This window comes from Hylobates moloch, unplaced genomic scaffold (assembly GCF_009828535.3).
Source record: "Hylobates moloch isolate HMO894 unplaced genomic scaffold, HMol_V3 SCAFFOLD_12, whole genome shotgun sequence".
NCBI lineage: Eukaryota > Metazoa > Chordata > Mammalia > Primates > Hylobatidae > Hylobates > Hylobates moloch.
Window position 1 is genome coordinate 66,214,403 of NW_026652287.1, and position 14,385 is coordinate 66,228,787.

At 42.3% G+C, this 14,385-nt stretch overlaps 1 protein-coding gene across 1 annotated transcript in view; it reads right to left on the reverse strand.

The window, feature by feature from the left end:
- The window catches only part of TMBIM4 (transmembrane BAX inhibitor motif containing 4), a 33,964-nt gene extending 29,934 nt beyond the window's left edge, over positions 1 to 4,030 (reverse strand). Inside the window, exon 1 of the mRNA XM_032170668.2 lies at positions 3,862 to 4,030. Coding sequence (XP_032026559.1) covers positions 3,862 to 3,958 — 97 coding nt within the window. The 5' untranslated portion in view covers positions 3,959 to 4,030. The remainder of the gene's footprint in view (positions 1 to 3,861) is intronic.
- Positions 4,031 to 14,385: the final 10,355 nt, after the last annotated feature.

Sequence of the window (14,385 nt, forward strand, 5' to 3'; positions counted from 1 at the left end):
CTCTTCTAAAAATATAAAAAATTAGTTAGGCATGGTGGCATGTGCCTGTAGTTCCAGCTACTCAGGAGGCTGAGGTGGGAGGATCACTTGAGCCTGGGACATTGAGGCTGCAGTGAGTTGTGATTGTACCACTGCACTCCAGTCTGAGAGACAGTGATACTTTGTCTCAAAAAAAAAAGAAAAAGAAAAAGGAAGAAGAAACACAAATTGTATATGTATATGTATATGAAAAGATGCTCAACATTATAAGTCATTAGAGAATTACAAGTTAAAGCAACAAGGAGATGCCACTATACACCTATTTAAATGGTCAAAATCTAAAACATTGACATCATCAAATGCTGACGAGTATGTGGAACCAACAAGAACTCTCATTCATTGCTGGTGGAAGTGCAAAATAGTACAGCCACTTTGTAAGACAGCTTGGTGATGTCTTATGAAACTAAACATTCTCTTACTCTACAACACAGCAATTGTGCTGCTTGGTATTTACTCAAATTAGTTGAAAACTTATGTGTACACAAAAACCTGCACATGGATGTTTACACAGCAGCTTTATTGACAAAACTTGGAAGCAGCCAAGATTTCCTTCATTAGGTGAATGAATAAACTGTAATACATCCAAACAATGGAATAGTATTCAGCACTAAAGAAAAATGAGCTATCAAGCCATGCAAAGACATGTAGAAAAACTTAAACGCATATTATAAGTGAAAAAGGCCAATTTGAAAGGTTACATGATGATTCCAACTATACAGCATTTGGGAAAAGACAAAACTATGGAGACAATAAAAGATCAGCAGGAAGGGAGGGATGAACAGGCAGAGCACAGAGGAAGGCAGTGAAACTATTCTGTATGATACTATAATGGTGGATACATGTCATTAAACATTTGTCAAACTCATAGGATATACAACACTAAGAGCGAAACTTAACGTAAACCTTGGTCTTCGGTGATAATGAGGTGTCAGTCTAGGTTCACTGATTGTAACAAACATACCACTCTGGTACACAACGTTATTAGTGCAAGAGGCTTGGGGAAAAGCAGAAAGGGTATATAAGAACTCTTGTTCTGTCTGCTAAATTTTGCTATGAACCTAAAATTGCTTGTAAAAAATTAACTGGGCAGGCCGGGCGCGGTGGCTCACGCTTGTAATCCCAGCACTTTGGGAGGCCGAGGTGGGCGGATCACGAGGTCAGGAGATCGAGACCACGGTGAAACCCCGTCTCTACTAAAAAAAAAAATACAAAAAATTAGCCGGGCGTAGTGGCGGGCGCCTGTAGTCCCAGCTACTCGGAGAGGCTGAGGCAGGAGAATGGCGTGAACCCGGGAGGTGGAGCTTGCAGTGAGCCGAGATTGCGCCACTGCACTCCAGCCTGGGCGACAGAGCGAGACTCCGTCTCAAAAAAAAAAAAAAAAAAAAAAATTAACTGGGCAAAGGACGAATAACATGTCTCCAAGGAAAATGTATAAATGCCCCACATGCATATTTTTAAAATGTGCAACATCATTAATCATTAAAGAAATGCAAATCAAAACCAAAAGGACATACCACCTCACACTCATTTGATGGCTATTTTCATTTTAAAAAAGAAAAGAACGGAATGTGTTGGCAAGGATGTAGAAAAAGGTGAACCCTTGTGCACTGTTGCTGAGAATGTAAAATGATGTAGCCCCTATCAAAAACAGTATGGCAATTCTTTAAATAATTAAAAATAGAACTACCACACAATTCAGCGATTCCACTTCTGGGTATATATTCAAAAGAATTAAAGCACGGTCTTGAAGAGGTATGTGCACACCTATATTCATGACAGCACTAGTCAAGAGGTAGAAGCAACACAAATGTCCATCAATGGATGAATAAACAAAATTTGGTATATACATACAAAGTAATACTATTGTCTTAAAAAGGAAATTCTGCAGCCAGGTGCAGTGGCTCATGCCTGTAATCCCAGCACTTTGGGAGGCTGAGGTGGGAGGATCGCTTGAGTCCAGGAGTTCAAGATCAGCCAGGGCAACATGGAGAAACCCGTCTCTACCAAAAATACAAAAAAATTAGCCAGGCATGGTGACCTGCATTTGTAATCCCAACTACTCGAGAGGCTGAGGCGGGAGGATCACCTGAGCCCAGAAGGTAGAGGCTGCAGTGAGCAGTGATCTCACCACTGCACTCCAGCCTGGATGGCAAAGTGAGACCCTGTCTCAAAAAAAGAAAAAAAAAAAAAAAAAAGGAAATTCTGACATATGCCGCAACATGGATGTATTTGAAGACATTATGCTAATTGAAAAAAGCCAATCACAAAAAAACAAATACTGATTGTATCTAGAGTAGCCAAATTCACAGAGAGAGAAAGTGAAATGGTGGTTCTAGGGACTGGGGGAAGGAAGGAATAGGGAGTTAATAGGTACAGAGTTTCAGTTTTGCAAGATTAAAAAGTTCTGGATATTGGATGGTATATAAGTTTACTCTAAAGCTATCCCTTTAGATATTTTAAGTTCGGCCTAGGGGTTCTCGGTATATAGTGAACTATAACCTAACTGAATGTGTAAACAGGCTGTAACCTACTCTTGAATCAATCACTGAGTTTCAGCCAAAGACGGCCAAGTGTTCAAACCATGTTCAAATGGGCAAAAACCAAGCTGTAACCAATCAACTGTTTCTGTACCTCACTTCTATTTTCTGTACCTCACTTTACTTTCTCTTTCCATAAATTTTCTCCCACCAAGCGGCAGGACTCGTCACTCTGAACCTCTTCTGGTTCCGGGACCTGCCCAATTCGCAAATCCTTCTGTGCTCAAACTCCGTTAGATTTAATGTGTCTAAAGTTTTTCTTTTAACAGTGCATAACCATGTGAATAACTTAACACTGCTGAACTATACACTTAAAAATAGTTAAGACGGTAAATTTTATGTTATCTGTATTTTACCACAATTAATTTTTTTAAAAAAATGCTGAGTTCACTTGCTAAAATAATTTCAAAATTCAATTCCAAAAATATAAATGCTAGGCACCAAGATTCCTGGTGCCTGGTGCATCAGAACTATCTTCATCTTTCCTTTCCCAGAGCAAGTTCTAGGCACTAAGATTCTTAGCACATCAGAACTATCTTCATCTTTCCTTTTCCAGAACAAGTTCCAGCTGCCTAGACAGGCTGAAAGTCTGGGGCTGTTTCGGTGGTCAAATGGCCAAACTAGAGCAGGCAATGGATTCCACGTAGATGAAGCTGAGCATTTTAAATTCAAAAATTTCTGCCCACTGGCTACTACGTAATAATTTAAAACACCATTTAGACTGACTTAGGAAGCTTCTGTGTTGAGCAACTTCCTCAATAATACTCAAAGACCTGTTGCATTCTGGGCCCTGCGGAGAGGAAATAGTGCCGTCAGGGAGCTTCCAGCCTAGCACAGGACGGTAAATATAAGCCTGTAACGCGGCACCCCACAGAACAAAAGCATCAAGCCGTGGATTCCACTCGTGTGTACGTCACAGTGATCAACTGACTCATTTCCACCACGTTTCTTTTCACTTCAAGATGCCAAATTCAGGCTGCGCGGTTTCCATCCGTCCCTTCCTACACCACGGCGCGCGCTGGGGACCGGGGCGCACTCAGGAGAGCCGCAAGCCTTCTGGGCCTGGCGCCCTCCCACACCCGCTAGCAGAGGAGGAAGCGCCTCCCCGACTCCCTGAGGAGGGCGCCAGTCCTCTGGTACCCGGAGAAGGAGGGCCGGGAGCTCAGCGAGCACCCCCTGTGAGTCCCAGGAGATGGCCGCTCTCCCTCTGGAGCCGGAAGTCGGCTTCTAGAGGCCGAGCAGTGCCGACGAGCGGCTGGGAGGCACTGAAGAGGGGACAACGTACCCATTCGGATGTGCACGCTGGCAGAAGCCACGCTGCTGCCATAGTTGAAGTCGTCCTCGATCGAGGAGCGAGGGTACCGGGGGTCGGGGTCAGCCATGATAGCAACAGCACCCCTACCGGTCCCGGCCGACTAACCGCAACCGCCTCCTACCCACTTCCGCGAAGAAGTGCCCAGCCCCAGCAAGCCGTGCGGCGTCGGCGGGCGAACCCCGAGCGAGTCGATTTTCTCGCTTCAAAAATTCCAGCTGGGCGGAGAAAGCGGGGATGACTCCGAGTTAGGATGGAAGAGAAAACGGTTTACATTCCTGGCGTCATCTGAAGTGAAACTTTTCTCAACACACTTTTTTTTTTTTTTTTGAGGTGGAGTTTCACTCTTGTTGCCCAGGCTGGAGTGCAATGGCACGATCTCGGCTCACCGCAACCTCCGCTTCCCGGGTTCAAGCGACTCTCCTGCCTCAGCCTCCCAAGTAGCTGGGATTACAGGCAAGTGCCACCATACCCGGCTGATTTTTTTGTATTTTTAGTAGAGACGGGGTTTCACCATGTTAGCCAGGATGGTTTCGATCTCCTGACCTCATGATCCGCCCGCCTCGGCCTCCCAAAATGCTGAGATGACAGTCGTGAGCTACCGCGCCCAGCCTCAACACACTTTTTAAGCCCTCTCACCTGGAGAGTTGCTAAAGTGATAGAACCCATGTCCCAGTCACCCATCCACTCAACAAATACCCATCTCATTCATCCACTTTTTCAATAATCACACCGAGGATGCATTTTTACTTCTATTATTTTAAGATAATAATAATATCTACATTTATTGAGCACTTTCGATAAACCAGGCTTTCTGAATGAAGTAATATTTAATCCTGAAAGGCAAGTAGGAGCCAACCAGAGAAAGAGCAGTGATGTAGGCTGGGCCTCAAGGGACCAACGTCTGCAAAGAGGGAGACGGTGAAGCTCAGCTGGTGTAGGGGACAGGTGGCAAAGAATGAGGCTGGATAGATAAACAAAGGCCAGATCATCCTAGGCCAGAAGTAGAATACATTGAAGAGGGCCATTACTAAAGGCAGAGAAAAGGGGATAAAGTTGTATTACTCTAAGAGAGAGATGATGGTAGCAAATACAATGGATTAGAGTGAATATTCATGATATTGTTGTCATTCCAATATAAAGAGGTGTAGACATACCCAGAGTAGTGTCATCCTAGGGTCCCTTGGAATTGTTTTGATGAGTTTACTCTGATCTACCCACATTGCCCAGTCCTCACCTTAACCACAACACCCGAACACTTAGCAAGTGGAATTCAGAACAGTTGTGGAACAGTCTATTCTGAAACTAAATCCTTAAACTTGACGTTCTCAGAAGCCTTTGCCAAAAGAACTAAACTTACTTCCATAATAACAAGAAAAACAAAACAAAAAAACACTTTATCTTTTATGATTTTACAAACATTTTACAAGTATATCATTTTAATTTGTTTTCGTTGGTTTGTTTTGAGATAGAGTCTCAGTCTGTCACCTAGGCTGGAGTGCAGTGGCGCTATCTCGGCTCACAGCAGCCTCGACCTCCTGAGGTCAGGTGACCACCCCCGGGTAATTTTTTGTATTTTTTGTAGTGATGGAATTTCGCCATGTTGCCCATGCTGGTCTCGAACTTGGGCTCAAGTGATCCCCCCACCTCGACCTCCCGAAGTGCTGAGATCACAGGCGTGAGCCACTGTGTCCGGCCCCTCATTTTAGTTTAGTTTGTTGAATGGATAGGTGAATGGGATATGGCCTCTATCACTTTAGTCACTCTCCAGGTGAGAGGACTTAAAAAGCTTGTTGAGAAAAATCTGAGAAAAGTTTTACTTCAGATGACACTGGGAATGAATCCGTTTTCTCTCCCATCCTAACCTGAAGCCATCCCCTTTCTCTGCCCTGCCATAATAATGGAATTTATTATAGAGGAAAAACTGGAGCTAAATTGGGAACCTACCTTTGTATTGACTAAAAACAGCATCAGCAAGGTTTGATCCTCTACCTCTTACCAGTTACAAAAAAAATAAATTCCAGATAGATCGTGGATCTAAATGTGAAAGGCAAAAACAATAAAACTTAAAGAAAATGATACAGGAGAATATGATTTGGAGGAAGGCAAAGGTTTCTGAAACCAGATACAAAATAGCACTTAACTTCAAAGGAAAAGATTGACAAATTAACTTATATTAAAATTAGGAATTTCTAGTAATCAAAATATATCATAAGAGAGTGAAAAGGAAGCCATAGAGTAGGGGAAGATATCTGCTATGCATATAACCTACATAAGACTCCTTTTCAGAATATTAAAACAATTGTTACAAATCCAGACCAAAAAAAGACAGTCAATAGAAAAATAGACTAAAGACTGGAGGCCAGGCATGGTGGCTCATGCCTGTAATCCCAGCACCTTGGGAAGCTGAGGCGGGCGGATCACTTGAGGTCAGGAGTTCGAGACCAGCCTCAACGTGGAGAAATCCCGTCTCTACTAAAAATACAAAATTAGCCAGGCATGGTGGTACCTGCCTGTAATCCCAGCTACTCGGGAGGCTGAGGCAGGAGAATTGCTTGAACCTGGGAGGCAGAGGTTGCCGTGAACCGAGATCGTGCCATTGCACTCTGGCCTGGGCAACAAGAGCGAAACTCCGTCTCAAAAAAAAAAAAAGGAAAAAAAAAAAAAAGACTGGAACAGGAACCTAACACACACACACACACACACACACACACACACACACACACACACACAAAACCAAGTGGCTAATATATGAAAAATTGATCAGAGAAATGTAAATAAATGCCAAAATTAGATATCTCTAAGCACCCACCAAATGATTAAAATTAAGAGATTGATAATATCAAGTGTTGGCAAGACTGGATTATCTAGAACTCAAATAAGAGCTGACTTAAAAGGTGTGCAACCTATGCTATTGCACAGAGCGCTGGACTCCGAAGGACTCTGCACTTGGTTTAATACTCAGCTGTCACCATTTGAAATACTTAATAATTTTGCCTTTGAACATGTGTTTTGTAAGTGAAGTCTGAAAGTACAATGGAACATGAACATGAATAGAAGAGGTATGCACAATGTCGATGTCCACTGTTTCCTGCCAATCATTTGCATTTAAGCATTTAGCATGCCCCATGAGCACAGAATTCTGTTAGACCTGCAATGTATGAGAGTTAAGCTAGACTCAAAGCTAGTAAAAGATAAGCATGTCACACCTGCGACTTAGTAAAGGGAAGAGAAGAGAAGGCACTGACAGCCCCAAGAGGCCTAGCTTTCCTTACCAAGGAGAACTTACTTTGAATGCAGAAAGAAGGCAATGACGTTTTAAAAAACATGAATGACCAAGGAATCTCTTCACATCCTTTTTTTTTCTTAATAGGGTCTTGTTCTGTTGCCCAGGTTGGAGGGCAGTGGTGCAATCATAGCTCACTGCAAACTCCTGGGCTTAAGGGCTCACCCCATCTTAGCATCCTTAGTAGCTAAGACTACAGATGCATGCCACCATGCCCAACTAATTTTTTTTTTTTTTCCTGAGATGGAGTTTTCCTCTTGTCACCCAAACTAGAGTGCAGTGGCGCAGGTCTCAGCTCACTGCAACCTCTGCCTCCCGGGTTCAAGCGATTCTCCTGCCTCAGCCTCCCAAGTAGCTGGGATTAAAGGCATCTGCCACCACTCCCGGCTAAGTTTTTTGTATTTTTTGTAGAGACGGGGTTTCACCATGTTGGCCAGGCTGGTCTCAAGCTCCTGACCTCAGGTGATCCGTCCACCTCGGCCTTCCAAGTGCTGGGATTACAGACATGAGCCACCGTGCCCGGCCCTAGTTTTTTAAATTTTATGAGACAGGGTCTTGCTGTGTTTCCCAAGCTGGTCTTGAGCTCCTGGCCTCAAGCAATCCTCCAGCCTTGGCCTCCCAAAACTCTGGGATTACAGGCTGTCACATCCTTTTTTTTTTTTTTTTTTTTTTAAGACAGAGTCTCACTCTATTGCCAGGCTGGAGTGCAGTGGCGTGATCTCGGCTCACTGCAACCTCCACCTCCTGGGTTCAAGCGATTCCCCTGCCTCAGCCTCCCGAACAGCTGGAACTACAGGCACCTGCCACCATGCCCGGCTAATTTTTTTGTATTTTAGTAGAGACGGAGTTTCACCATATTGGCCAGATTGGTCTCGATCTCCTGACCTTGTGATCTGCCCACCTCGGTTCCCAAAGTGCTGGGATTACAGGCGTGAGCCGCTGTGCCCGGCCCACATAGTTTTTTACTTGTGTTCTTTCCCTGTAAATGTCAACCACTTACACTCAAAGACACAGAAGGAAAGGGAAAGATATGGCAATCATAGTTCCTTTTCTTTTCAGGCTATCCTTTGCAATAAGCTGAAGGTAGAGAGTGTTGGTATAGTTTGCATGTATCAAGAAGTGAAAATAAAAATAATTGATTTAGTTTTGTGTGAATTTTCCACAGTTCTTATAAGAATGAAATAAATATATACAAGCTATGAAATACAAATCGTGTCATTTTGGTGATTCCGCATATGCATTAAATGCCCCTTTAAACTTGTATTTAAAACTATCATTGCAAAATCTAAATATCAATGGCAAAATTTGTGCTAATAATTTTAAATGATTTTTTATTTACTACCTTAAATGGCAAATAAAAAACATCATGGCAAGTCAAGAGATTGCAAAAGAAATGAAAAAGCTTTAATATTTAAGTATCTTTAATAGGGCTTTTTCCTGCTTTTTGAACAAGAGGTCCAACATTTTTACTTCTTGCTAGGCCCCACAAATTATGTAGGTGAAGCAATTCCTTTGGAAAATTGGCAGTATCTACCAAAGTTGAACATACACTGCAAGTTCTATGACTTGGCATTTCTACTCCTAAGTAGAGTATGTGTCCAATAGAAATGCATGCACATGTTTACAAAAGACATAACCAAGAATATACATAGCCAAGTTATTCTTAATAGCTAAAAACTAGAAACAACTCAAATTGTCCACTATTGGAAAAAATGAATAAATTATAATATATTCATATAATCACATACTTTATACAATTAAAATGAACAAATTGACATGTTCATGGATGTGGCTTACAAACAATGCTAAGCAAAAGAAATCGAATGCAAAGAATATATAGAATAACATAAAGAATAATGTAAAGCTGAAAGGCAAACAAAAGTAATCTATGGTCTTACATATCAGGAAATTGTTTATCTTTGGGGAGGAGGAAGGCATAATCATCGGGAGGAGGTACTTAGAAGGAATTCCAGGATTTCAGTAATGTTCTGTTTCCTGGCTGCTTACATAACGTTCACTTCTTGATAATGAGGCAAGCTATTTATACTTAGGATTTGTGTATATTTTATACTTAAATTTGTATGTTATACTTAAATTTTAAAAATTGTCGGCCGGGCGCGATGGCTCAAGCCTGTAATCCCAGCACTTTGGGAGGCCGAGGCGGGTGGATCACAAGGTCAGGAGATCGAGATCGAGACCATCCTGGCTAACATGGTGAAACCCCGTCTCTACTAAAAATACAAAAAAATTAGCCAGGGTTGGTGGCGGGCGCCTGTAATCCCAGCTACTTGGGTGGCTGAGGCAAGAGAATGGCGTGAGCTGGGGAAGCAGAGCTTGCAGTGAGCTGAGATGGCGCCACTGAACTCCAGCCTGGGCGACAGAGCAAGACTCTGTCTCAAAAAAAAGAAAAAAAGAAAAAAAAACTTTAGCTAATATTGAAATTATAAAAAGCCCTTGGCTGAAAGTTATTCAAACATAAAAATCAGACTTTTAAAGGTCAGTGGTGACTAGGCAAAAGTTATAGCAACATACCCTAAACTGAAAAATGCCATGAAAATGATTTAGAAAGAAAACAATCAAGTGGGATTAATCACAAAGTGTTGGAAGAAATTATTTTTTAGAGTTGAGGATTTTCTAATCACAGAGATGATACATAATAACTGTAGAAAGTTTTGAAAACACAAAAAGCTCAAGTAAGAAAATGAAGTACCGAATACTCTTTTCCTCCATCCATCCTAAGAGGATAATTGTTAAAATTTTAGTATATATCATGCTGTGACATAATTGATTTTTAGAAAAATGTTTTTCATGTATTAAATGGGAAAAGATCGAGTTATAAGAGAACACAAACTGAATGTTATTTTGAAATATTATATATTATCTGTGGATATAATATGTAAATACGTATATACACGCACATGTATATAGAACTGGAGGAATAATGAGCACATGTTATTTTCTTTTCCTTCTTTCTTTTTTTTTTTTTAAACAAGGTCTCTCTCTGTTACCCAAGCCGGAGTGCAGTGGCATGATCACGGCTCACTGCAGCCTCAACCTCCTGGGCTCAAGCAATCCTCCCCCCTTAACCACTGAAGTAGCTGGGACTACAGCCACACACCATCATGCCCAGCCAATTTTTGTATTTTTTTTTTTTTTTTGTAGAGGCGGCGTTTCTCCATGTTGCCCAGGCTGGTCACGAACTCCTGTGCTCAAGTGATCCTCCTGGCTTAGCCTCCCAAATTGCTGGGATTAGAGATGTGAGCCATGGCTCCTGGCTACAGGTTATTTTCATGAGGTCATTGTGATGAAAGCCTAAGAAACATTCAACTTCATTTTTTAAATTACCAAGTGGCCAGGTGCAGTGGTTTATGCCTATAATCTCAGCACTTTGTGAGGCTAAGGTGGAAGGATCACTTGAGCCCAGGAGTTTGAGACCAGCTTGAGCAACATAGCAAGACCCCCATCTCTACCAAAAAAATAAATTTAAATAAAGTAAAATAACCAAGCAATGTGTACCACAAATGTCTTCACCCCATTCCCGATCTCTATCCCTGAACCCCAGTGTATATATAACTCTCTAGGGTAAGGTCGTAAGTTATAGGTAAGTGATGAAGTTCAAATATGGGATAGGTTCTTGATCTTTGTTTTGAAATTACTTCCCAAACCAGAAATGTCCTCGGTCCCACAAGCTTGAGAGTCTTTTGAACATCCATGCCTAAGCGTGGCTGTATAAATAGCTACTACCAAGATACCTGTCTCATATATATTAAGAGCTGTTGTCTGCCTCGCCTCTTTTCTCCCTCACCTGTTTCCTGTTTCTAGATTTCTGAGGATTTGTGCCTGTGCTTAGCTGGGGCTTGGCCACTGATATTACTGCATATCTGTGACACTGTCACCATGGCCTTCAGCGTTTCCTTGGCATCTCCATTTGTTAGTCTTTGCAGTTCACTGCTCTCTTCTTTCCAGCTGGGATGAAAATACTTTATTCTTCTGGTATCCAAAACTTGGGGGCAGGGGGATGTTGGAGAGGATCCCACAGCAAAGGGCTGTGTCACATAGTAGAACAGTTTTGTGACTTAACCATAGTCCCCTCTTTTCTGGATAATATGTATGCTGGCATTGGGAAGGTAGGATGGGGTTGAAGTGTCTGGGTCTACATGGGTTCTAGTCCAGTTTCATGAACTTCTAGGACTGGAGACTGCTTCTGCCCATGCTGCCAGAATCATTCTTTCCCAACATTTATTTTATCTCAGGGTCTCAGCTGCCTCTCTCTGCAATCTGGTTTTCATATACATCTCACATCCCACCAGATATAGTGTATACATTTGAACTCCAGGTTTAGACAGGGATTAGTTTTCTTCCCATAGGTTTTATAGGCGCTCAACAAACCAGAGAGTATTACCATCCTACCAAGTGCCCACTTAGTGCATCAGCTAGGATGCGTTTGGCTTCAAATCACAAGATTCCTGGCTTAAAAAGGAAATTTATCTCATATAGTTATAAGACCACAAGTCGGACAGGCTCCAGGCATAGAATGAATGAACTGCGCAATGACATTAGCAAGGACTTGGTTTTTCCTCTCACTAGGTTTTTCCTCTCATGATTCCCAGGGCTTGTTTCATTCTAATATTCATGTCCATGCGGTTGCAAAATGGTTCCCAGCCATGACCAGAGCTGCTACATGTTCTTATTCTGATCCAGAAGAGAGCTATCTGAATGAAATATGATTCCCCAACTCATACATTATTGGACCAATTTCAATCATGTCTCAGCCCCAATCTGAGTGCATGGACCATGGCAACTTTAATTATGGGGGTCTGAGTAGACCTTAGCCATGTGGGAAGAGCATACCAGGCAAGGGAGTGGCAAGTGCAAAGGCGCCAATGTGGGGCTCTCTCTTGTGTGTTCAAAGACCAGCAAGGAGATACTGTGGCTAAAGCAGAATGAACAATGAACAAGGAAACAAAATCAGAGGCAGAGCAGCAGAGTGGGAAGGGGAGAAAGAATGCAGATTATATAAAGAGTTTGACTTTTATTGACTGAAATTAGGAGCCATTGCTGGCTTCTGAACAAAGGAGAGACACAGTTAGATAGGATTTAAAAGAGTCAATCTCACTGCAGTGTTGGAAGCAAGAGTGGAAGCTATCTTTAGTTCAGAGGCTACTATAACAATCCAGACAATATTTGATGGTGTCTCAAACCAGAATGGCAGCAGTGGAGGTGAGGAAAATTGATTAGATTCTAGACACATTTTGAATAGCCTTGACAGGATTTGCCGGTAGATTGAACATGGGGTCACATTGGTAGCTGCGAATGAGTAGAGGAGTCAAGGATGTCTCTATAATTTTTAGTTCAAGCAACTGGAAGGGTGGACTTGCCAGGGGAGCATCGTTTGGGGTGTGTGTGTGTGTGTGTGTGTGTGTGTGTGTTTGTGTGTGTGTGTGTGTTTTGAGACAGGGTCTCTGTCACCTAGGCTAGAGTGCAGCAGCACAATCATGGCTCACTGCAGCTTCGGCTTCCTGGGATCAAGTGATCCTCCCACCTCAGCTTCCCAGGTAGCTGGGATTACGGGTGCGCAACACCACATCCAGCTACCTGGACTAAAAACATAAATTTGGTAGTCTGTGGTATACAGATGTATATAGATGGTACCTAAAGCCTTGAAACTGATTAAGATCAGCAAGGCAGTGGGTGTAGATAGAGAAGAACCATGGATTGAGTCCTGGGGTGCTCTAACATTTAGAGTTCGGGGAGAAGAGGGGGAACAGCAAAGGAAGCTGTGGGGTGATCAATGAGGTAAGTGAAAAATATAAGAGAATGTGGTGTCCTAGAAGTCAAATGAAGAAAGTTTCCAAGAAGGAGGGGGTGATCAACTGTATCAAAACTACCAATAGGTCAAGTAAGTGAGGACTGAAAATTAATTATTTTACGTAGCAATGATGTGGACATGTGTGACCCTGAAGAGAATAGTTTTAGTGGAGTAAGGTGGGAGGGGTGCTTCTAATTAGAGTTGGTTTAAGAGAAGATGGGAGGAGAACATTGGACACAGTGAGAATATTCAGCGTTACACTGCAAAGGGGAGCAAAGAATTGGGGCCAAAGACAGAAGAGGGAAGTGGCATCAAAAATTTTGGTTTGTTTTAAGTTGAAAGAAACAACATCATATTTGTATGCTGATGGAATTGAGGTGGTAAAGAGTGAAAAACTGATAATGTAACAGGGACCAGGGAAAGCAGGTGCCCTTGATGCCTTTGAATTGGTAATAGGGATAGGATCCAGTGCACAAATGAAGTATAATGATTTACATAGGAGCCTAGATAATTCATCCATAGAAAACAAGAAGAAAGAGTATGTTGGCACAGATGCTAGTAGATAGTTCAATGTGGTAGTGAGATTCTGTGGAAGTTTTTTTCCTGATGCATCAGTATTCTCAATAAATATTCTCAAGATAATTGGTGGAGGACAGGATGATGGGAGTTGAGAAAAAAGAAAGTATAGCATAGCTTTCAAGGAGACCAGAAGAATGCATGGGCTAAAGGTGCATAGTATGCTTGTCCAGTGGCATAAAGGACCCACTTGAGAGTCTTGGCCTTGATTTTAAATTGAGTTCAATTAACAGGATTTTGGTTTTCCACCCTGTTCCCCAGCTACACTCAGGTGCATGGGTGCAGAGCCAACTTAGAAAATTGGATTTAATTAGGATTGCAAACTTGCCAAGAGAGCTCAACAAAGTGAGAGAGGAGCAAGGGAATGTAGAGCATATGCAAAGGAGTGAATAAAATAATTGACCACAGACTTCATGGATAAGCAGAAAAGTGAGGACGTCAAGAGGGTGGAGCCAGAAAAGAGGCATATCTGGATATGTCTGGATATCTGGTGAAGGGAAAGGATTGTTGGGGTCAGAGTACTAGAGGGAATGTGCCAGAAAGACAGGAGGTATGATCAGAGAGTGGATTCATGAAAGAAATTATAGATGGGATGCAGCTCTTGATAATGACAAATTCTAGGGTACGCTCATGGGAGTGAGTGGCTGAAATGGAGCATTGGGTGGAGTACAATGTCACCAGAGAAGAGGAGTCAAGGAAATGAGAGGCCAGGGCATTGGAAAGATCACCATCTGTTCTACATATGTATATATGTGTGTGTGTGTGTCTGTGTGTGTGTATTTTTAAATTTTGTTTCATCAACTTTTAAGTTCCAGGGTACATGTGC